We start from the raw sequence: 23,678 nt of genomic DNA, 5'->3' as shown, positions 1-23,678 counted from the left end.
TATCTCTCCTAATCCTTACACACCTCTGGTTAAAGTCGACATGCAACACAAAAACAAAATCTCGTCGTTCATGCATGAATTTATTGAAAAAGGTGACAAATGTACCTGATGATGGTCATTGTGGATTCCGTGCAATTGTGGGCCTACATGATATGGCAGTTGATGATTATCAAATTATCCATTATCAAATTCTAAAAGAGCTAGCCGATGACGGTAATGAGCATTATCTCTGATTGATTAGGTCGGAGAAACGATTCAACGAGGTCAAACACGCTCTGATCGTTGAAGTACTAACCTTACTCTAGCAGATAAACGGATGATTATGCCATATAATATTTTTTTTTTTAAAAATTCTTCAAAAAAAACAAATATTTAAAATGAAAGTTACTAAAGTAACCCTCAAACTATTAGTTTTAAATAATAAAGATTAAATGTATTTTTGTCCAAATAAAAAGATGCACTTTTGCTAACTTGGACCTTCATATTTTTTGTTGATCTAAGTTAACAAACCCATATATATATATATATATATATATATATATATATATATATATATATATATATATAATATTTATTTTATATATAATTATATCGGTATGTTAGTAGAAGTTCATTGTCTTTGATATAATCATATACAACGAAGTTTTGTTAAATGTATAAAGACAAAAAATCATTTCATCCGGTTTGCGGAACTCATAGTTTTCGAATTATAAATAAAACTTCTAGATCATTGAATTATATAATCGGAATAAATAGTATTTTCGGAGAAAAATAAATAGGCGCGCCTAAGAAGATAATAGAGTGGAAAAGAAAAATATTTTTTCTGGGGTCAAGAGGGTAATTCTAGGACAGAGTCCAACAATATCCCAAGTCTGTAGAAGCGCCTTTGTGAGATACGACGTCGTGGAAGAGCGAAGCGTTTTCCAGAAGCAAATAGGGAACATTGTTCCGAAAAATTCAAAACGAAACGATGATTAGCATTCTTACACAGGTAATTTCAATTTATGATTCTCTTTCAGTGTTTTGTTTCAATTGATGATTATTTGTGAATTTTGATTTGTTGAAATGGTTTCAGGAGCGGTTATTGGGAGCTTCATTGGGTGTTATATTGACCAGTGTCGTTGTATGGGATCAACGTAGATACATCTATGGTTCTATTTCCGATTCTCAATCTCACTCTCAGGTTCAACCTTTTTTAATGGTTTTCTAGTGTTGTTCTTTTCTATTTTATTTTATTTTTGAAATTTTGGTAATTGGCAATACATTGATTGGGAATGATTCGAGTGTTAGAGGGAAATTTAGTTGTATGTGCTTAGACCTGTTTGGATTCGCTTATTTGATTTGAGCTTGTATCTACTGCTACAAGCTCTTGTGACATGTTGATAAGCTGTTTTGTTTTCAGCTTATTTTCATAAGTTCTCAACGGTAGTTTATGAAAACAACTTTTATTAGTTTGTAGATAGAGTGACAAATACCACATGAAACACATACACAAATGGAAGATTTTGGGTGTGAACTCGGGACACCACGGATATCCAACCTAACAAATTCGGTGTTTTTGGATTTATGAAAACAACTTTAGCTTACATGAAAATAACTTGACTTTATGTTAGAAAAGATGGTGGAAACTCCGCTTAGGTAGTTTGAACATGCAGAGAGAAGACATGTAGATTCTTTAATATGGAGAATAGATTAGATGGAGGGTAGTGAAATCACTAGAGGTTGAGGAAGAGCCGAAAAACTATAAAAGAAACTAGTCAAGAAAGATCTAGAGATTAATGAGTTGGATAGAGATATGGTATATGATAGATCTCACTTTATTTCATCATTTGGTCCATGTCGCCGACTCCACTTAGTGGGATAATGCTTTTGTTTGTTGTTGTATTTTGTCGCATGTTATAGATTAGTTTATACATATGCACTTGTATGGTAAACTCTTATGCTATTAACATTTAGTTAAGTTGTTTATCCAAACAAAGCTTTTGTCTTTGTGCATGATCTGAAGTTTTCTAAGGCTGGATTGTAATGAATTGTAAGGTGAAGGGTAGATAATTGAGTTTGTTCTTGAATGAAGCTGCCACTTATGTTATATGCATTGAAAAATAGCATAATTTGTTTTTATAGGTGGCTGAACATACAATTTTATTGGACATAGATGAATTCCAAATATGGATTTGTTTCCAACTTAAAGGAGTTTTAAAACTGAAATAAGCATTTAGTTGTCTTGTGCGTGTAGCTCAGTTGGTAGGTGATAGACACTAATAGTCGGTGTGCGGGTTTGGACCTGCATTGCGCTGCATTCCTGATACTCATTTCCCCATATGTGGCCATTGAGTCAGCCTTTGACTAATAATAGAACAAATAAGCATTTAGCATCTAAATAAGTTGATAAGTGTTAATGAAGAAGCCAAATGAGAGATCTTTTTAAAATTTGAGGTGCAGAAGTGAATTTCAAATTATGGAAAAGTTTATCCTAACTAGCACAAACCTATGAAGCACTGAAGCTGACACAAACATGAAGAGTGTGTGGGCACAACAGGCACCTATAATTGCGAATATAAAAGTGATTGAATGTAACCATATGCGTTAGAGTTGTGTTGGTCACTGAAATATGTCGAAACACCGAACGCACCTTGAAGAGTTCCGATGTTGCATAGGCTCAACACCTAACTTAATACCCCTTTCTTTCAATGACTTTGAATGTCAATGTGTTCCATTGATATTATATTTTCGGATTCCACAGGCTTGAGTAACTTTGCATTTGAAATACTGGGCATTCATTTTATCAGCGTCACCACTCACCACTGTCTTATGAATTTCATGTTTAATTGCTACTTTTAGATTCTAATCTTTCAGCTTTCATGTTTCACCAGGTTAGAGAACCCATATTTGGGAAGAAATCACGCTCTGAATTTGCACATTCATGGAACAAAACTGTGGATCAGACATTTGGACCTTTGATAAAGTCTCTCAGCTCTCGTGGATGGTAGAAATGTTGTTATGAGTTTTTGTGTGATTGTGATATCAGAACATGCGGTAATTTTCATTTTTAATTAACTTCACATGTTAAATTGTTTGTCGAACAGCTGTGTACACCAGTGGTGCTTACGAATGTAATGTTGTCTGCATCACTCTTATGTACTTTCAATATATGCATCAAAATACCCAATTTTTCTTCCTAAGAACTTTACCGACCTCTGAACGTTGGTACTATTGTTACTTGTTGTTAATAAAAACCAATAAATGATTCACTCGTCAGCATTGTGCTAATATATGATTCTTTAGCTTCGGAGTTTTGGCAGTTCTGAGGTTCTAGTTGTAGAGGGAAAAGCTACGTTATGAATAAAGCATTATTTTAGAAATTGACCACGGAGGAGAATAGATAAAATATAGGGCACTTCAATATTGTCTTACGTTTTGGTTCAAATAACTATCAATTAGAAACAATTTCCTTTTACCAACGAGAGTTTGGTATAGTGGAAGGGACTAGCCTTCCACAGCGTGGCAAATCAAAGTCGAATCCCGACTAGAAGTGGTGTACACATGTAATGTCTGACATTGTCTCGAATAGGATTATCTCCAGTTAAGGAATCTATGGGAAACAAAGAAAAAGAAACATTTCTCTTTGAAATTCAATTATCCAAAGGCAAATTCTACAGTGTACCACAAGATCTTATCATTGTATATACAAGCTCTTCCTTTTGGACAAGCAGATATAGAGTTCAGATCCCTTTGAGTTGCAGGTTTTCTGCATTCACAATGTCAGCCACATCGATAAACATTGGGTCGAGATTGAACAGTGCAATTTTAAACTTAGTTTTTTAGTTTTTAAACAAAGAACAACTGTTTGAAATCTGTACCGTCCAATATCAATCCAATGGCCACCGATGTGGCTGGCTGCGTTAATGCTAGAACCAGTGACTACAGCGTATCCAAATTCACAGATAGCACATGACCAGGAGTTTTTACACCCATGCGCTACGGTAACTCCCTCTTTCTGATCTGGAACCTTAATAGGGCTCGCTCCTTGTGTATTTGGGGATGATGCGTTAGCTTTCCCCATATGTAAATCAGCCAACATGCAAGCAAGGCTGACAAGTAGTTTCTTCTCCAGAGACTACTTGTGAACGTGCTTAATGCATGGATTTAACTAATTCCCTTGAAATTTCATGTGTCAAAATTAATAATTTGATACACAAATATGTGTGCGTGCGTAACAGTGTCTCAAGTAGGCAGTCAAAACAATCCAAAGTGAGGCTCTGATGATTTTTATATTTTGCATTTTATTTTGAAGCAAAATACAAGGTAAGATTAAACTTGTTATGAATTCCTCAATCAAAATCAATCCCGACTACCACAAAATCAAACAGACATTATAACAATAAATACATTATAGTCAGTCAATGAAGGACTGATTTTCAGACACAATAATATCCAACATATACAATCCAATTACTTAAAAAGGAAAAATAAAAACCAGTAAAAGCTAATCAAGTCTTTAGCAAACTTCATTTATTTTCCAAGGGTCGGAGTGGACAAAGTGTATGTTTAGCATCAAAGTGAGTTTGACGAGCATTAAAGCATAGTTTTTGTGTAAATCACAACGACAGACATGATTGTACCAAATTCACCATCGTTCCCAACGTGCACTAAGCCAAAGACTTCAACTGCGCAACCAGATCTGTGATGAATTTGTTCTGAATTTCCTTATCCAATAAAAACTCCCTCAATTTCATATGATTTTCTCTTATCCGTCTTCCTGGCTCTTTATCAACTTCCACCATAACAGTTTTCACAGCCTCAAACAATTCCTCTTTCTGAAAAAATCCATCTTCATCTTTCCTATTTACCTCTACCCCAGCCTTCACATCATCAGCAATGAGTTTAGAATTTAAAAACTGATCACCTTTGAAAGGTAGCAACACCAACTGACAATCATTAACTATAGCTTCTATCAGAGAACTAAAACCAGCATGACAAACATAACACCCAACACTTGAGTGCTTCAAAACAAGTTGCTGTTGCAACCAACCACTATGTACAATTCCCCTATTCTTCACTCTTTCTAAGAACCCTTTCGGTAATGCTCTTTCTAACTCAGATTTAGCATTGAGATTTGATGGAAAATTTAAGACTAAAATGAAGGGTAAATTTGTAAGTTCCAACCCAATTGCTAGTTCATTGATTTGATCATCACTTAGAAATGTTTCACTACCAAAGGAGCACAATATCACTGACTTGGTTGGGAAATCATCTAACCATTTCATCCATTTTTCCTCAAGCAGGTCCATTGATGGCTCTGGAACAAGTACTCCAGAAAAAAGAACTGGTTTTTCAAATTGGTTTTGAAAATAATCTAGATAAGGACCTTCCATTTCCTTGCAACTCTTGAGCACTATTAGTGAGCTTTCACTAAAGTTTTGCATGACTTTATGAAAGTTAAAAGATTGGAAGAGTGCTATGAAAATATTTTTGGCTTGGAAGGTTTGAAGGGAAAGCTTGGAATTTGGAAAATACCCAAGTGGGGGATTTTTAAAATCCTCATAAGTGATGTCTCTTCCCTTAGTATCATCAAGTCTTGAAGATGAACATAGGTAAGATGCTGAAATGGCTGAGTAGACCGAGAAGTAAACAGATTTTATGCCAAGTTCAGAAGCTATTTTTGGGGTCCAACTTGTTGCAATGTCAAAGAAAATGAAATTGGGTTTAAGTTCAAACAAAATGGTTTTTACATGATCTTGCATTGAGTCTATTGCTTGAATGAGTGTGCCAAACATGCCCGAGTGCAATATAGAAGTGTTACTTGGTATGTTATTTGGGAAGTTAAGGGGAATGATATGGATCAAAGGGTTGAGATTGAAAGTTGATTTGATTTTTGGAATGTTAGCTGAAGGTGACAAGAATGAGATGTGAATTCCATGAGAGAATAACTTGTTGGATAGTTGCACAAATGGACTTATGTGACCAAATGCAAGGAAGGGAAACATAGCTACATGAATTTCATTGTTGATTATCCTTTCACTACTCATGTTTGCCTAATATATTATCACTTTGTGTTGTTTCTAAGAATGGTCTTACGAGAATGGTGGCCAACGGTTCTCTTATAAACATAAAAATTACTTTTTTTACAATAGTAATAGTAGATATAGTAGATATAGTTGTACCAAAAAAAAAAAGTAATAGTAGATATAGAAATAAATTGCATTTAAACAATGGTGGTCTACACATTAATGGACTTGCTTCTGAGTTCTGTCACTCTAGAAGCCTTTATTTTCTTTATCTAGAAAACGATAAAATTACTTTTTATTGTATTTTCATTTACTAATAAACATTGATATTCGTTTTTTTGTTTATTTTTATTTGTACGTATTTGTTTTGGTCCCTCACTTATGTACGTAGATATAGCTGCATATATTCATGAATGGCGTACGAACTTGGCTGTTAATGTGATGCATTATGTATTTGTTAATATAGAACAAGGAATCTACCGTGTGGGTTTGCAAGCTACCACGTGAATCACATTTATTTTTATGTGGCTGCAAGTGCAAGACAATGAAAGATCTTAGGCTAAGATTGTAATTTTACAAAGTTGAAATAATGAAGGATTCCATCTAAGATGGACAATGAGCTGAGCAAACTCAAATTGAGTTCAAGATTCTGTTCGATAATTAATTTGTTGAACCTGATTCATGAAACAAATAAGTTGAAAACCAAGTTTGTTAACTTGAGTTGAACTTGAGCAATATATATTTCAACTCATATCATTGAGTTGACTCGTTTATCTTTATATAGTTACGAGCACCGTCTATTCACATTTTTAAAAAAAAAGCCAAAATGAAATGTATCAACCACACAAGTCCTTCCAACATAAGAAGTGTCAAAAGCAGATTTGACAAGATAACCCGTAATAGCACATGGATTTATTGTTACAAAACCTAACCAATTTGTAACCAATGATCAAATTTTCCCAAAAACTGCACATATGATAAATAAGTAATCCACATCTTCATTTATTCCACAACCTCCCATACATATTTGATTGTTATCCTCAAGCACCCCTCGCCTAAACAAATTATCTTTAGTCAGAATATGGTTGAGAAGCAAACGCCATGCGAAAAGTTAAACTTTTAGAGGAACCTCTTTAAACCTAAGAATGTTAGCAATAATTGGTAAATTGTTGTAATTCCTTATTGCCAAGAATTGATAAGCATTGCTTACAGTGAAGGAGTTTGACAGATGTAATTGGCAACCCCATCTATTCTCCAAACCATCCTAGAAAACAATAGAAGATAACAAATCCCTACGCTCCCTTATTTGTTCTTCCTCCCGAGCCAACAAACCTGCTCCTTCTCCATTTTCAACCAAACCAAAACATTTTCGCCCCACTGTTGCCAACTTGTTCTTAGATAACTCATACAACCTTCTAAATCTTACATCGAACGAGCATCTTCCATCCAAAGATCCCTCCAAAATAGAGTGGAAGATCCATATGTCATCAACTAACTAGCTTCCAACCCCCGAACCTACTCCCTCTCGAATCAAATTTAAGTTTTGCCACCAAATCGAACATACTCATTGTCTATAACAAACCCACCTCTCCTCACCATAACGAGCTGCTAACACCATTAACCATCTCTCTCCTCCAACACTATTTACCAATCATAGCCAAATTAAACTCCTTCAACCTCCTAACCTCCAATCATGGTCTCGGCAGTTCATTCCATTTCAGAGTCAAATAGTAAGGTACCTGAATATGCACTTCACATGAAACAAAATAACTACTTTTCAACAACATTGCAAACAAGAGATAGATAAAAGAGACTAAAATAAATAAAAACAAGAAAAAAATAAGTAAAGTGAATTGCTTTTTTTTTAAAAGATCAACAATCTCTGGAAACGACACTAAAACATTATGACAAATTCGGCAAGTGCTCCAAACTATTCAAAGTAATAAATTCGTAAGTTATCGTCTCTATATAGATTGTTGTTTTTTACTTGACAATTAACTATTTATGAATAAAAACAGTAAATGAGGGGATTTGCAAGAGTAGTTTGTTGAACAATTAAAATAAATTAAATCCGCTCTTTCTTCTCAATGGGTTAATTAAGTTTCTAATGCCAATTACTATTGGAGGTTTATGCTTACAACACTAAAATAAGTAACTCCCAATGTCTCATTGAATTATCGTTGCACTGATTATCATCTCGATCCAGCTATTCGACCTAAAGCTAATATAGACTTAACATTTGGAATATTCGGTTCAAAGTTGAATAATGAAAAACATTAAGAACAAAGGAAAGGAGGTTGAAGAACGCTCATCTGAGTTACTCCCCTTGATTCTCTGAAGCGTCCTTTTATGAGAAAAGTTTCTATTACTTGAGAGAATACTTAGATTCTTGTTTGCTTGTTTCTACTTTTTTTTATTGGGTTTACTAGCTCGGTTTACAAATGACATGCTTTCCCTTTTTTTAGGCTCTAAGGGAGAGTTCTACACACTTATCTCTTCTACATGGATTTAATATTATTTCTCCATATATCATTTTAGTTCTATACCTCTTTAGAACACCATTGTTAATTCCTATATCTGAATGCCTTTGTTAATTCCACCGGGCATGAAATGAATTCAGTGAGAATGAGCCACAAAGCCATAACACAGCAAGATGTTTTCTTGTTTTGGATATCCTTGTTTATAGTTGTTCTAATAGAAAATGTTGATATGATCTACCCGAAACAGATGTAGCACAAATTGATCCTGTGACTGAATCTTGCAAAAGCATCTTACAGACATGAGCATTCATAAGTAGAAAAAGAAGAAATTACTGGTACGTATAAAAAATGTTTTGGTATTAATGGTTTTAATGTGTTTTGGCTTAAATTTGAGAAGAATAGTTTTTCTCTTTCTTACAAATTTTGGGTCAAATCCAATGCTAAAGTTTGCAATTTCAAACTCAAAAAGGCATTTGTGAAGGAATTCTATTATTCCAATCATTACCTTTTACACTTACTTGATTCCCTCTCAAATTTGCACTCACATTGCATTAATAGTAATTTTATTTCCTAGCTAGTAATGGTAATCACACAGACACAGTTGCTGCTATATATGTGTGTGTATGTCTAGGATGCTTAGTTATATATGCATCAAAATACCTAATTTTCCTTCCTTAGAACTCAACTGATCTATAAATGTTAAAAATTACTATTGTTACCTGTTGTCAATAAAAACAAACAAATGATTCACTCACTTGTCAGCATTGTACTAATATATGATTCTTTAGCTTTGGAGTTTTGGCAGTTATGTGGTTCTAGTGGTAGAGGGAAAAGCTACGTTATGAATAAAGCATTAGTTTAGAAATTGCATAGAAATTAGCCACTTTGGAGAATAGATAAAATATAAGGCAATTCAATATTGTCTTTATGTTTTGGTTCAAATATAGGGACAAGACTTCCACAGCGTGGCGAATCAAAGTTGAATCACGCTAAAAGTGATGTCAACTTTATAGGTGGTGTACAGTGCACCGCAAGATTTTATCATTGTATATACAAGTTCTTCCTTTTGGACCGGAAGATAGAGAATTCAGATCTGAGTTGCAGGTTTCCGCATTCACAATGTCAGCCACATCAATAAACATTGGGTCGGAGGTTGAACAGTGCAGTTTTAAACTTAGTTTTTAAACAATATCACAACCGTTTGAAATCTACACCGTCCAATATCGATCCAATAGCCACTGACGCTGGCTACGTTAATGCTATAACTATCTGGCACCTTAATAGGGCTTACCTTTCACCATATGTAAATCAGCCAACATGCAAGCAAGGCTGACAAGTAGTTTCTTCTCCAGAGACACATATCTCTAAATTGCATGCTCATCAAGCTCGTGAATGTGCTTAATGCATGTGTCAAAATTAATAATTTGATACACGAATATGTGTGCGTGCATAACAGTGTCTCAAGTAGGCAGTCAAAAACAATCTAAAGTGACGTTCTGATGATTTTTACATTTTGTATTTTCTTTCGCAGCAAAAAAATACAAGGTAAAATTAAACATGTTATGAATTCCTCAATCAAAATCACTTCCGACTATCACAAAATCAAACACAGATTATAACAACAAATACATTATAATCAGTCAATGAAGGACTGATTTTCAGACACAATAATATCCAACACATCCAATTACCTAAAACCTAGTAAAAGCTAATCAAGTCTTCAGCAAACTTTATTTTCCAAGGGCAGGAGTGGACAAAGTGTATGTCTGCAAGGACATTTTGATTATGTTAAAAGCATTAAAGCGTAGTTTTTGTCAAAATCGCAATGACATACATGATTCTACCAAATTCACTGTATTCCCAACGTGCACTAAACCAAATACTTCAACTGCGCAACCAGATCTGTGATGAATTTGTTCTGAATTTCCTTATCCAATAGAAACTCCCTCCATTTCATATGATTTTGTCTTATCTGTCTCCCTGGCTCTTTATCAACTTCCAGCATAACAGTTTTCACAGCCTCAAACAATTCCTCTTTCTCGAAAAATCCATCTTCATCTTTCCTATTCACCTCTACCCCAGCCTTCAAATCATCAGCAACGAGTTTAGAATTTAAAAACTGATCACCCTTGAAAGGTAGCAACACCAACTGACAATCATTAACTATAGCTTCTATCACAGAACTGAAACCAGCATGACAGACATAACACCCAACACTTGAGTGCTTCAAAACAAGTTGCTGTTGCAACCAACCACTATGTACAACTCCCCTTTTCTTCACTCTTTCTAAGAACCCTTCCGGTAATGCTCTTTCTAACTCAGATTTAGCATTGAGATTTGATGGAAAATTTAAGACTAAAATGAAGGGTAAATTTGTTAGTTCCAACCCTATTGCTAGTTCATTGATTTGATCATCACTTAGAAATGTTTCACTACCAAAGGAACACAATATCACTGACTTGGTCGTGAAGTTATCTAACCATTTTGTCCATTTTTCCTCAAGCACGTCCGTTGATGGCTCTGGAACAAGTACTCCAGAAAAAAGAACCCGTTTTTCAAATTGGTTTTGAAAATAATCTAGATAAGGACCTTCTATTTCCTTGCAACTCTTGAACACTATTAGTGAACATTCACTAAGGATTTGTATGATTCTATCAGAAACCATTGGATTGTCGCCAAATTTATGGTAAAGCATCATGAATATAATTTTGGCTTGGAAGGTTTGAAGGGTAAGTTTTGAATTTGGAATATATGTAAATGGAGGATTTTTAAGATCCTCATAAGTGACGTCTCTTCCTCTTGAAGGCCATACGTAAGAACCCGAAATGGCAGAATAGACTGAGAAGTAAACAGATTTTATGCTGAGTTCAGAAGCTATTTTTGGGAGCCAATTTTGTGCAAAGTCAAAGAAGACAAAATGGGGTTTTAGTTTCAATAAAATGGTTTTTACTTGATCTTGCATTAAGTCTATTGTCTGAAAGAATGTGCCAAACATGTCAGGGTGCAATTCTGCGGTGTTACATGGTAAGTTATCCGAGAAATGAAGGGGAATGATATGGATTGAAGGGCTGAGATTGAAGGTTGATTTGATTTTTGGAATGTTAGCTGAAGGTGAAAAGAATGAGATGTGAATTCCATGAGAGAATAACTTGTTGGATAGTTGCACAAATGGACTAATGTGACCAAATGCAAGGAAGGGAAACATAGCTACATGAATCTCACTTTTGGTTATCCTTTCACTACTCATCTTTGCCTAATTTAGTATCACTTTGTGTTGTTTCTATGAATGGTGTAACAAGAATGGTGGCCAACGTTGCTCTTTTAACATAAAAAGATTTGTTTTTACAATAGTAAAAGTAGAAATAAATGATTGCATTAAAAAAAAGTAGAAACAAATTATTGTATTAAAAAAAAGTAGAAACAAATTATTGTATTAAAACAAAAGTAGAAATAAATTATTGTATTAAAACAATGGTGGTTACACATTATTGGATTTTCTTTATCCAGAAAACAACAAAATTAGATACACAAATTCAAAAAAGAGGACAAATTGGTCCCTACCTACCTAAAAAATTTATAAAAAAATTATATATTCTTCAATTATTCATCCATAAACTCTCTTTTAAAAAAGAAAACATGTGCTTATTTCATATGGCAAATAAGATTCACATAATTCAGCTACTTTTCAGCAAGTTAACACAACACACAAAAAAATGTATAATGTTATTAGATTTGGGACACGTTTGGCTTGATAGGTACAGTACTTAATATAAACAAGTCTCCCATGAAGGGGAGCATCATATTTACATATTAAACAAACAGTAGTGTTTAGGATGTAATAGTAGACACCATTTCGATATAAATATTCTTTGACTTTCTTCTTTTTGCTTCTTCAAATAACCAATTGTCAGTAGCCGATATAGGATCAAGCAAGCCAATCAGACGTGACTAAATTATTGTCAGATAAATCCTTTGAATTATGTTACTTTGTCTAAACAATGAATTTTAAAAATCCAAGATTCTTAAAACTCATCATGTGAAATCCTTGGTGATCTGCCTAAGTTACTAATTCTATGCATTGAGTTTTTAGACGAGCAATTTGGTCCTCGGTGGTTTGAAAAACGCTCAAGTGCAGTAGATGCAAAAACAATTTGAGAAGTCCGAGCTTGTGATTATGAAGCTTTTGTTACTCAAATTTGAGCAATTGTATGTTTCTAATCAATTGACTGCATTGATTCCTGCGAGTTTTATTGGAAATACTAGTATCATCAATGTCATTTGCCTTACTGAAAGCAATGTTTGTGTTCGTATCTCAATCTGATTGAAACCATTATGATAGCATTCACAAACATATTGCTTTTGGTTTCAACAGCAAAATGTGAGTCACATTGGTTTCTGTTCTACTGCTACATGAGTTACTCACTATGAATAAACTCAGTATCAAATCCTAACCTAAGATTGATATAATTCATCACATTCATTAGCAAATAAAGCATAAGATTAGAATAAACAGTAACAATGAGGTTAATAACATTTACCACTCAACATATGATTTTGGAAAACTACACATTAATCCAACAAGACAAACTTTTTTCTCCAACAGTCACAAAACAATGAATGAGAAAATGGACAAAATAGACAAAATTCTTAGGTACTCAATTGAGCTTTGAAACCTTTCCAGTTCTAGCTATTTTATTAATTCCAAACTTGCTTAAATTTCTTTGAACTGCAACCATCTTCACTGGATCTCCTCCTGTAGCATACACAAAATGAATCAACAATGATAATTTCTCATTTTTAAAATGTCACTCAATTGATTGTGAAGCCCACACCAAATTAACAATCACACCCGCCAAAATAAAGATCCAACGGGGCTAGATACCAGAACTTCGGTGATCACTTCGGATCCTATTCATATATACCTAAATTAAATGGGATATTAGGACACAAATACATGAGTTTATACAAATATTAGGACCTTTCAACCAAAGATCCATATAACCTTTATACCAAACCACAGCCCCATCAATTGAAACTACATCACTAAACAAGGACAGCATCATATGCATCAATTGAAGTTGCTGCTTCTGATGTCATATATGCTAACAGCCATGGCAATGCAGTAAATCCCACCCAAAAATAAAATCGCCCTGCAAAAGCACTATGAAGTTCAACATATATAAAGAAAAGTTTTAAGACCCTAATAACAAGCATTGCCATATACGCAACTTTTATGAATTAAAGGTTCAGTTATTGTTTGATATAAGTTAGGCTTTTATGTCCTACATGTGTAATGAGTAGTTAGGCATGCCTTTAATTAAGCCAACAGATATAATTAAGTAAATTTGCTCGTATAAAAAGTCTAAATAGATTATCTATGGCGCACAATAGTTTATGTACATAAAATCGCAACACAACTACGATTCGTAGGCAAGAGAAATGCTCTTCTAAGTCTGAAACATTTTTGACAGATTTGTGACAAGTGAGAAAGTATTAAGACACCAATGAGATCAAACTTCAGCAAGCAAAATAAATCAAACTCAAGCTAATAATTCCAACAACAACAACAAACAAATCAAACAGTAATAACAAATCGAACTAGAATTGCTAGTGAAGATAGATGAGATTCATACACTACAAAAGATGGTGGTCTCGCAACCATTCACTGAGATAGTTTGAAGGACATGGTCTTGCAACCGCTGAACAGCTGAATGATGTTTAAGGTTAATTTGAAGGGCGTTGAATTCGTGTAGTAGCGTTTGAATTTAAAATGATGGATGAAGTAATGTTTGAGAGCACAAAAATGGTGGAGGAGGCATTTGAGTACAAAATTGGTGGAGGTGGTATTTGAGAGTACAACGATGGTAAAAATAAAACTAAAACTATGTACACACACATTTAACAACACGACATTCAACCGCTTGCATTACATTGTACATTATATATAGTTTGGAAATTATCAAAGCAACGGGTAAATGCACATTTGTAAAGAAGGCATCCACGACGCGAGAAGAATTTCCTCTTTTTGTCACTTAAATGCAAATCCCCCAAATTAATTTCTCTCAGTTGTGTACATTTTTCTACCATATGTTTCACTCCCTTCTCTGTGACATAACGTCCAACACCTGACAAGTCCAACACCTCCAGCTTGGGAACTGCAAAGTTGATACTATGTAGTTTCACTTTATAACAACCTGATAAGTTCAAATGCTTAATCTTACAACATCTCCTTAAAACTTCACAAATACCTTCTGATATGTTTACGGAAGAAGTCAAATCAGGCAGCTGCAAATTGGGGAAAATTGAAGCAAACATTATGATTCTTTCATCATTTAACGTTTAACCATGAATTGCGGCCCAAATAGAGAGACTTTAATTGAGGGTACACACCAAAATCCACCAAAGATTGAGAATTCCCTCCACTCTTACTCCCAATATGTTCCATTTTGATCTCACTAAGTGAATGACACTTCCTAACAAGTGTAAACAAAGCACGTTCAGTGAGCTTATCACAATTACTAAGGTTTATGGACATCAAATCACCAAGAAATGAACACAACTTGACAACATGTTGATCATTCAGAAACATGTTACGTTCAAGATCCAAATGATGGACACCATGACCTTTGGATAACAAACAAAAGATTCCATCATAACTATAGCCGGTGCAATTTCGAAGGACAAGCCTCGTTAAAGGAAGACCTTCCCTTGCAATAGAGTAGAGTAACTCATCCGAGATATACAAAGAACGCAAACTAAGACAAGTCAAACCCTTCAAACTCACTAATGAGCCAATAATATATGAAGCAGTGAAGTCTGGTATGACATAAGGGCTACTGCCAGAAAAGGAGAAAGAACTCAATGTTGGTCTCTCACGGAGAGCAGAAGCAACAATGCCTTGTTTGCTTATTAGATTACATTCAAACTCAAACATGCTGGACTTTGCAGTGATGATAACCTCTTCAAGAAGCTTACAATTCTTTAACAAGCGGAAAAGAGATTGATCGTTTATGGGAAAGTCAGAAAGATTAACCTTGCGGAGTTTGGTAAGTGCAAGGGAAAGAGCTTTTACCCCTTGAACATAGCAATTTTCGTGATTTAAGGGGTAGCTGACGTCGAGTTCTTCGAGCAAGGGGAAACATTCCACGATGAGGAGCAGGTCAGTGGTATTGAAATTAGCAATTCTGGAACAAGTGAGAGAGGTCAAAGTAGTAATCGTTTGTGCAAAAACTCGCAACCCATCTGCCGGAATGATGGGTTTGTTGGACAGATTGAGTGACGTGATGTTCAAAGATGGGAAACGAGAGATTTGACGGAGAAGTTGGTTGAGGTTACCGTGGAAGCGAGATAGGTTGAGGGAGGTAAGATTGGTGAACCTTTTCAAGAGGGGACGGATGAGAGGGCGTGTTGGATTGAGGACAGTCAGTGATAATCGAAGAGGATCGATGATGGAGAGGAACTGTTTGGAGACAGCTGAGAGAGGATACAAGTAGCGACGATTGTTGTCGATGATGAATTTGAAGATACATTCCCAGCATTCATCAGGTAAATATGAATTTGAATGTGTTGTCGTAACCATTGTTTTGTTTTGCGAAGTCCTGAAAACTGTAGAAACTGTGAACACAGACGGTAACAAATGTTAGGGTTTGGAGTTAGGTTATGTTTTTATTGTTGTGTTACTGAATGATCTTTGGAGTTAGCTTATATTTACGCTTTTAGCCCTTTCTTTTGTATTCGTAGAGAAGAGCTTCTTCGTTATATATATTTTTTTTTCACATAAAATTAAGAGAAAATTGCAGTCGCCTCCCTTGAACTTTATGTAAATGACACTAACACCCCCTTTAATTTTAAAACTTGCAATAACCTCCCTTATGTTTTCCTCAAATATACAAATAGCTCCCTTGCTATTAACTCTGTTACTTTTTCCGTTTTCTTTTCATAGATGTTTACAAATGTGTTCTTGTTTGTATGCTTTCACCACCATTGTGCTACTAAATTGATTTCTAAGGCCAATGAAATTCTGATTTTATTAAGCTAATGAAAGATAATTTCAATTACGAGAGTAAGCATCAATGAAATGGAATGTTTTTTTTTTTTTTGAAAGATCAATGAAATGGAATTGACGGTTTAAAGAAAGGATTAATGACAAATTAAATTGATGATTATATCAGAGTGAGCATAATCATATAATCCATAATCTGAGTGCAACATATATAATTAAATTAAGGAGGAGAGGAAAAGTGAGAATGAAATGGGGAATCGATGTGAAATTAAAAAGCCATAACCTATGGTTTCTTGAATGTTTGGAATAGCTTTCTTGAATGTTTGATATACTCATTTGAATTTTGTTTCTTAAATTGATTTAAGTTCAACAATGGAGGTTTTCCTCCATTAAAGGTTAATTGAATATACTAAAAAAAATTGAGTTAACAGAAGAAATTAACAGTGTTGATAGCAAAGGAGGTGTTTGTCTATTTAACAAAAACTTAAGGGAGGTTAGTGTAAGTTTTAAAACTAGAGGGGGTGTTAGTGTCATTTTCATAGACCTCAGGGGAGGTGAATGTAATTTTCCCTAAAATTAAACTTCATTCAAATGGGAAATGGATCATCTACATCACTCCTTTCTCCTACACCCTCTGCTGTCCTTTTATGAACTCTAAACGAACTTCATTGAAATGATAAAATAAAGATATATAATTAGGGAGATCATATATTGAGACATTTCCTATCAATACTATGAGATTATGAGATCAATACTAGTGATTAAAAAAGTCAAGAAGAAGTTAACGATACACATAAAAATGTGCAAAAATTATTGGGAAATTAACAAAGCAAAACTTTAATCCTAAAATCTTAACAAATTTCTTTCACATAGGAAGATGACCATGAAAATTGCAAGATTTGCAATTTTTAAAATCATCCATCTTTTTAAACAAAATATATATTTGTCATGTTTGCTCATATCGACTATATGTAGTCTTTGGTGTGACTAATCCAACCATATGTTGACATGTTCTCAATGATACTAATAGGATGCATAATTTCATGATAATCAGCATTCGTCTCTTACACCAAATATGGTATGAACAAAACAAGTTTATCTTATAGAGATCTCATCAACCACATGGAGTTCGAACTTGAAAATAACCTGAAAATACATTTAAAATAAGCACACAAAATAACCATTGTAGACCGGTAAAAACATCAATGAGGACATTAGATCTCAAACATGGTATTAATGGAGTGATGAAATACCACGATGGCTTTCGAGGAGGGCACTTGGATACCAAGGTCATCCCAATCAAGTAGGAGACATAAAGTTGAGAGAATTGACCTGAAGGTTGAATTTTTTCATGATTTTTTACATGCATGTTTAAGATGTTAAAATATAACTTTTCACATAAAATTGGAATTTTGTGTCAAGGGACAGATTAATTATGAATTTTTAAAATGTCAAAAACTCAAAAAACAAAAAAAAAAAAGCAAAAATCTTTGACCTAGAAATCAATTTCGAGATGATTGTTTACATAGACATATATAAAAATACATAGAATGAAGCTGCAAAGTTTTATAGCATTTTAAAGACGCCTCAATTTATTTTGATTATTCGACCAAAACGTACAAAATTACAATTTTGTTCCAAGTAAACATATACTCATAAGTCAAAATTTGTTTCTTGATATAGCTAGCATATTTATAACATCATATTACTTTTAACAATTATATGTCTTAATTTTCATATCATACCATGTTGATTCACCAAACAATGAATTGAAACATAGTATGATTTAGTTATTATGTCCCATCGTTTATCATACACGTCAAACGAGCTCTAAAATGATTTTGATGAAAATAAATACATTTTTAAAAAATAATTTAATATATTGACGGAAAAAAATACAAATTTATTTTGAAATTGATTATGAAACATAATTCTAAATCGACAAGTTTTAGATTTTAATTGAATTCAAGAATGTGTGTGTATGTGTGTGTATCTAATTGTGAAAAAAAAAAAATTTGTAGCTCGGTAGATACCTCCGTAAATATTGGTATGTAGGGGCTCGAACCCACATTTCCTTGCTTCTCCAACTATATTACTTGACAAAAAAAAAGAAATTGCGAAAACATTTAAATTGGATATTGATCACTATCATAGTTATTGTAGATACATTATCTAACCATAATGAAGAACTGGTGCACACACTAGATTACAACATAGACACATACAAATAAAAATTTGAGAAATTAGAAGCAATTGAATGTTATCACATACATCAGTATCAAAACCTTACCTAGAATGGAACAAATGACTAAGAAATAAGAAAGTGAGATATTACTTCAATACATATTAAGCACGAGATTGAGCATTATTAATGGTTCTATTCATGTTAACTTGGCGAATGACCTTAACATAATAAACTCCAACAACTAAAAGAACAACAAAAGCAACACCAAAGATAATGCCAGCCACGGCACCAGCTCCAATTTGTTTCCCACTTTTCTGTGATGCTTTGTTTTCATATTTCTGATTAGCTTCTACTTGAGCTGCCATAGGAAGTGATGAACATTTGGATGTAGTACAAGAGTTTTTGGTCTCAGGAGTTTGTGCATTGGGATGAAAGAAGAGATATGCTGATGGTGGAAAAGCCATAGGGTTTTCGTAAACAAGTCCATGAGGTGCTCTTTCTTGAGATGTTGCTATAGAGAGAAGTGATAAGGAAGTGAAGAAGAAGAAGAAGGACAAGTTAAAGGAACTCATGTTTGTTATTTTGGATTTGTGTAAATAATTTAGAAGAAGAAAATGTGTAGCTTTTGGGTGAGAAGCTGTGGTGGTTGCCTTGGCCTTTTATAATGTTTTCAGGTCTTGAGGAAGTATTGGTCCTTGAACTTGAATTTATATCTTGTGAAAAGGGTACCTGGATTCCTGTCTTTAGAATTATTCAACATTTACACTGTCACACAATCTACATTGTCTAATTAAGATTCGACTACTCAAATTTTAATTTTGCAAAAAAATAAATAAATTATGCAACTAAAATATGGTCTGTCCAATCAAGATCGGATCGATATTCACAACAATGTAAATATATGTGACTTTATCCAGTTTATTCCTTAGAAAATGTGGCCAATGAAATTTGGAGAACAAATTATGCATTTAGGTAAACTTCTAGTTAAAAGAAGAGTAATATCCAATCCAAATCCAATCAATTCTTATTTTATGAGGACTACCAACATCAATTATATATTTTTTCTTCTTCAGAAATTACATTTTTTTTCCTTTCGAAGGTTCCTTCAATTAAAAATAGTCATATTTTGAGACATTGTTGGTCACTAATTGTAGACACATCTCTTAGGATTTAAACTTTAACTTGCCATGTTATAGCGGAAGTCTAACATATTCTACCAGATGCAACCCCGATTTAACCGATTGTGCAATCAAATGAAATGAGCCAAATCTATTGGCAAACTAATGCTTATAATTCAGTTTTTTCCAATGAAAAAAAAGGAGTATTTAATCATGTTTATGTTCATGATTAAGCGTTCTCTAAAAAAAAAATGTTCTTGAGTAAGCGTGGACTAGTGAATAAAATCATTCGATCATTAATTAACATCCATCCAATTTTAAAACATTAATCATGAAAAATTTATTTATGTGCAATAGCTATAGTGGATCTAGATGTTTAAGCACTATATTATGATGAGTGATGCTATATTTCCAGACAAAAGTTATCCCGAAAGTCTCGAGAATGGTAATTCCTTTGGTGCCAAAAAAAAATAAAAATTCCCACATGCATGCTGGGCGGTTACCTACAATTAAGGGATTGCTGTTGTTTTTAGTGCGTCGGGAAGCATTCGGGAAATTTTTCTCGCGATACAAAGCATTTCCGTTTTATGATTCCGGCAAAAGATATTTATTTTTTAAAACCTTCTATTTTTAGGGATAGGGTATTTTGATAATTTGAAGTTCGACTTAAAGTAAATATAATCTAGTTAAAAATTGTTGCATTTAAATTCGAATTCAGATTCTCCAAAATAATTAATTATTTAATGAAGGGTTAATTATGTTTTTGGTCCCTACAAAATGGCGACCTTATAAGTTTAGTCCTTACTTAATTTTAATAGCATTTTTAATCCCTACAAAAAATTTCTGCACTCAATATTAGTCCTTACTCAATCCAAATTTGTTTAATTTATGCTTAAACTCTTAAGTTTTTCAACAATTTTTTACAGGCGTGTTAAGAACGTTATTAAAAGGTCCTCCGAAAAAAATATCGCAAAAATTTGATTTCTACGTCCATATTTTTGTTACTTATATCTTAAACTTTTGTCGTTTTAAAAAATTTATATTTAATTTATTTCATGTTAAAAAATTATAGATTTTAGTAAATGAACCTTTCATAGTGTTCTAAACTTGTATAAAAAGAATCGTTAAAAAATTTAAGAGTTTAAGGATAATTAAACAAAATTTATTTTAGCATGGACTAAAATTATAAGTAATTTTTTTTTTGTAGGGATTAAAAAAGCTATTAAAATTAAGTAAGGATTAAACTTAGAAGGTCGCCATTTTATAGGGACCAAAAACATATTTAACCCTTTAATGAAATTCATTAACTACTTAACAAAATTAGTTTGTAAGGAATTAGAGGCTCCATAGTGTCCTGTAGATAATAATGTGCTAGTCCAAAGATTCTTATATATCTTGCTTCCTTGCAACGTGGAAAACTATAGGTCATTAAAGCGTGGGGTTGGCTTAGCTTAGAAGGGTAGCTAAGGTAACAAATGCTCTGGCTGCAAGCATATGCTTTGCCACATTATTGCGAAGGCACAAATCGCATGCAGTAGCTGAATAACAATGCCTTCGTATAGTGTTATATATACTTCCCACTCCGTCACTCCATATATGTGAATATATGATGTGACCTTAATAATCATGTCATTCTTCATGCTTTCTTTACCTTCTTTTTTGAGCAAACTTTCTTTACTTATATATATATATATATATATATATATATATATATATATATAGGGGTTTGCTAGAACACACCCACTAGTTTTCATGTGGGAGTGTTTTAGCAAGTAAATAACTAAAAAGTGGTTAAATACACCCTAAGGTGTATGTTGCTATAACACACCTTCTAACAAAAACAAGTGGGTGTGTTCTAGCAAATCCTATAGGCATTTGCTAGAACACACCCACTAGTTTTTATGTGGGAGTGTTTTAGCAAGTAAATAACTAAAAAGTGGTTAATTACACCCTAAGGTGTAGCTTTGCTAAAACACTCCCACATAAAAACTAGTGGGTGTGTTCTAGCAAACCCCATATATATATATATATATATATATATATATATATATATATATATATGAGGTTTGCTAGGATAGACCCACTAGTTTTTATTAAGGTGTGTTTTAGCAAAGATATAACTAAAAAGTTGTTAAATACACCTTAAGGTGAATGTTGCTAAAACACTCCTTCTAAAAAAATAAGTGGGTGTACGTTAGCAACTCCTATAGGCATTTGCTATAATACACCCACTTATTTTTTAGAATGTGTGTTTTAGCAAGTTATAACTAAAAAGTAGTTAAATACACCTTAAGGTGTAGCTTGCTAAAACACTCCCACATAAAAATTAGTGGGTGTGTTCTAGCAAATCCATATATATATATATATATATATATATATATATATATATATATATATATATTCACTTCCATGGCATTCCCTTGTGTTTAGAGAAAGTGGATAGTTACTATGACTCATAAATCCTTCTCCTTGTAGCAGCACCAACATTTCTTTACCTCCTGATGAGAGACAATTTTTTTTCCCCTACATAATTACCACATCTCAATTTTATTATTTCAATGTCGCTTGAAGAAACTTTTGTCCAATTAAAGAGTCATTAAAAACAATGGAAAAAAGAACACTTTTTCTTACACCCACATTATCACTCGAATTATGTTTTGGATATTGTTAACGAGTGTTCCTAAGACACTCTTTAAACATTTTTAATTAAGAAAATATTCTTTAAAATAGTTAATATTGTCGTTTTCAATGCACCGAATACACAAACTTTCATAAAGACTTATCTTTTAAGATTCTTTAGTGTACCGGGAACACTCATTAGCATTTCCCTTAAGTTTTTAGTTGAGAGGTAAATAAATTATAATCACAACCACTGCAAAAATGCTAACACAGTAACAAGTGTGGTTCATTAGTTCTATAACTTAATTGGTAAAAATGTCGAAATGTTTAGGCAGGACGTCGTGGCCGGAGTTCGAACCTCGGCTCATCGAGTTTTAATAATTATTTATCATTTCGTTTATCTATAAAAAAATGTCCTTAGTACATTGTTTAAGCAATTAAAGTAGTGACTTTACATAGAAAATTACATTATTATGATTTTTACATGTGTTTGAATTGTATTTTTAAGATAAAGTTTCCTTTAATGAGTTTTTAAAAAAAATTATGAGTCATTTTACTAAAATATCCTTCAGTATTGATATGAAAAATATAAATTAGAAAAATTTGGAAAAAAAATAAAGTACTTCCTCCGTTTCAAGCTAAGTATTGTCAAAAGCACTAAATTATATTCACATAACAATTGCTTGACAATCAATTCAATGTGGTTCAACTTAGGATTTGGCTTAGATATTGTTTTGACTTCTTTAATCTAATTATGGTTACTTATATAATCTTCATAGTTAATGTGCAGTATAACATGTTTCCATAGCAATAATGTTAATCACATTCTTCATGGTCTGCCGGGCTGAACTTCAATCCGCTCAAAAACTCTCTCATCTCTTCAACAACTATATCGTAAGTGTTTTCCATAATACATGTAAGTTCTGTCAAACTCCATATGGATTTTGACGTAGTATGGAAGTGTAGGCTAGCAAGCACTAAACTTAGATTGAAAAGAAACAAGTTTGCAAGCGACAAACTTGTGAAAATAGGGTTCCAGAATCCACCAGAAATTGAGAAAACTCTCTAAAATATTATTGAATGAATAAAAGTTGTCTCTTAGGCTACAAGTGTTAAGCTTAACTAGAGAAATAACAAAACCCTAATGGGCCGAAAATAACAAACTGAAACATAAACATAAAATTACTAAAATTGGGCAAAAATAAAAATACTATAGAAAATACTATGGAAACTCTCCTACATCAGTCTCCTCCAGCTCTGAAGAAC

The 23,678-nt window shown here is 33.3% G+C and overlaps 3 protein-coding genes and 2 pseudogenes across 5 annotated transcripts; 1 reads left to right on the top strand and 4 right to left on the bottom strand.

Annotated features, from left to right (window-relative positions):
- Nucleotides 1–773: 773 nt before the first annotated feature.
- Nucleotides 774–3,258, top strand: LOC146930416 (zinc finger, C3HC4 type family protein). Its single transcript, XM_085701954.1, has 3 exons — nt 774–991; nt 1,076–1,183; nt 2,874–3,258. The coding sequence occupies exons 1-3, from the start codon at nt 971–973 to the stop codon at nt 2,988–2,990; spliced, it is 246 nt and encodes an 81-aa protein (XP_085558080.1). The 5' UTR covers nt 774–970; the 3' UTR covers nt 2,991–3,258.
- A 1,048-nt stretch (nt 3,259–4,306) lies between these two features.
- Nucleotides 4,307–6,114, bottom strand: LOC146930415 (UDP-glycosyltransferase 79A6 pseudogene; annotated as a pseudogene). The gene has a single exon (XR_015006364.1). The product of XR_015006364.1 is annotated as a UDP-glycosyltransferase 79A6 pseudogene (transcript).
- A 3,941-nt stretch (nt 6,115–10,055) lies between these two features.
- On the bottom strand, nt 10,056–11,781 carry LOC146930414 (UDP-glycosyltransferase 79A6 pseudogene; annotated as a pseudogene). The gene has a single exon (XR_015006363.1). The product of XR_015006363.1 is annotated as a UDP-glycosyltransferase 79A6 pseudogene (transcript).
- Nucleotides 11,782–12,994: 1,213 nt separating this feature from the next.
- On the bottom strand, nt 12,995–16,067 carry LOC146930413 (uncharacterized). The gene is given in 3 exon segments (XM_085707556.1): nt 12,995–13,241; nt 14,458–14,830; nt 14,832–16,067. Coding segments are annotated over 3 exon segments (1,707 nt in total). The 3' UTR covers nt 12,995–13,143.
- A 2,537-nt stretch (nt 16,068–18,604) lies between these two features.
- On the bottom strand, nt 18,605–19,351 carry LOC146930412 (uncharacterized). The gene has a single exon (XM_085701966.1). The coding sequence runs from the start codon at nt 19,245–19,247 to the stop codon at nt 18,837–18,839; it is 411 nt and encodes a 136-aa protein (XP_085558092.1). The 5' UTR covers nt 19,248–19,351; the 3' UTR covers nt 18,605–18,836.
- Nucleotides 19,352–23,678: the final 4,327 nt, after the last annotated feature.

Source organism: Medicago sativa, chromosome 4 (genome assembly GCF_051527215.1).
Source record: "Medicago sativa cultivar Bolivia chromosome 4, Bolivia_mono, whole genome shotgun sequence".
NCBI classification, from domain to species: Eukaryota; Viridiplantae; Streptophyta; class Magnoliopsida; order Fabales; family Fabaceae; genus Medicago; species Medicago sativa.
Note: the sequence above shows the minus strand (reverse complement) of the source record. Positions and strands in the feature narration are given on the sequence as shown.

Bases quoted from the DNA above. Each gene is read 5' to 3' on its own strand.
- LOC146930416 (XM_085701954.1), top strand. From the start codon at position 971: ATGATTAGCATTCTTACACAG. The intron at 992-1,075 runs GTAATTTCAATT...AAATGGTTTCAG, and splicing joins TGATTAGCATTCTTACACAG to GAGCGGTTATTGGGAGCTTC. The intron at 1,184-2,873 runs GTTCAACCTTTT...ATGTTTCACCAG, and splicing joins ATTCTCAATCTCACTCTCAG to GTTAGAGAACCCATATTTGG.
- LOC146930412 (XM_085701966.1), bottom strand. From the start codon at position 19,247: ATGAGTTCCTTTAACTTGTCCTTCTTCTTCTTCTTCACTTCCTTATCA.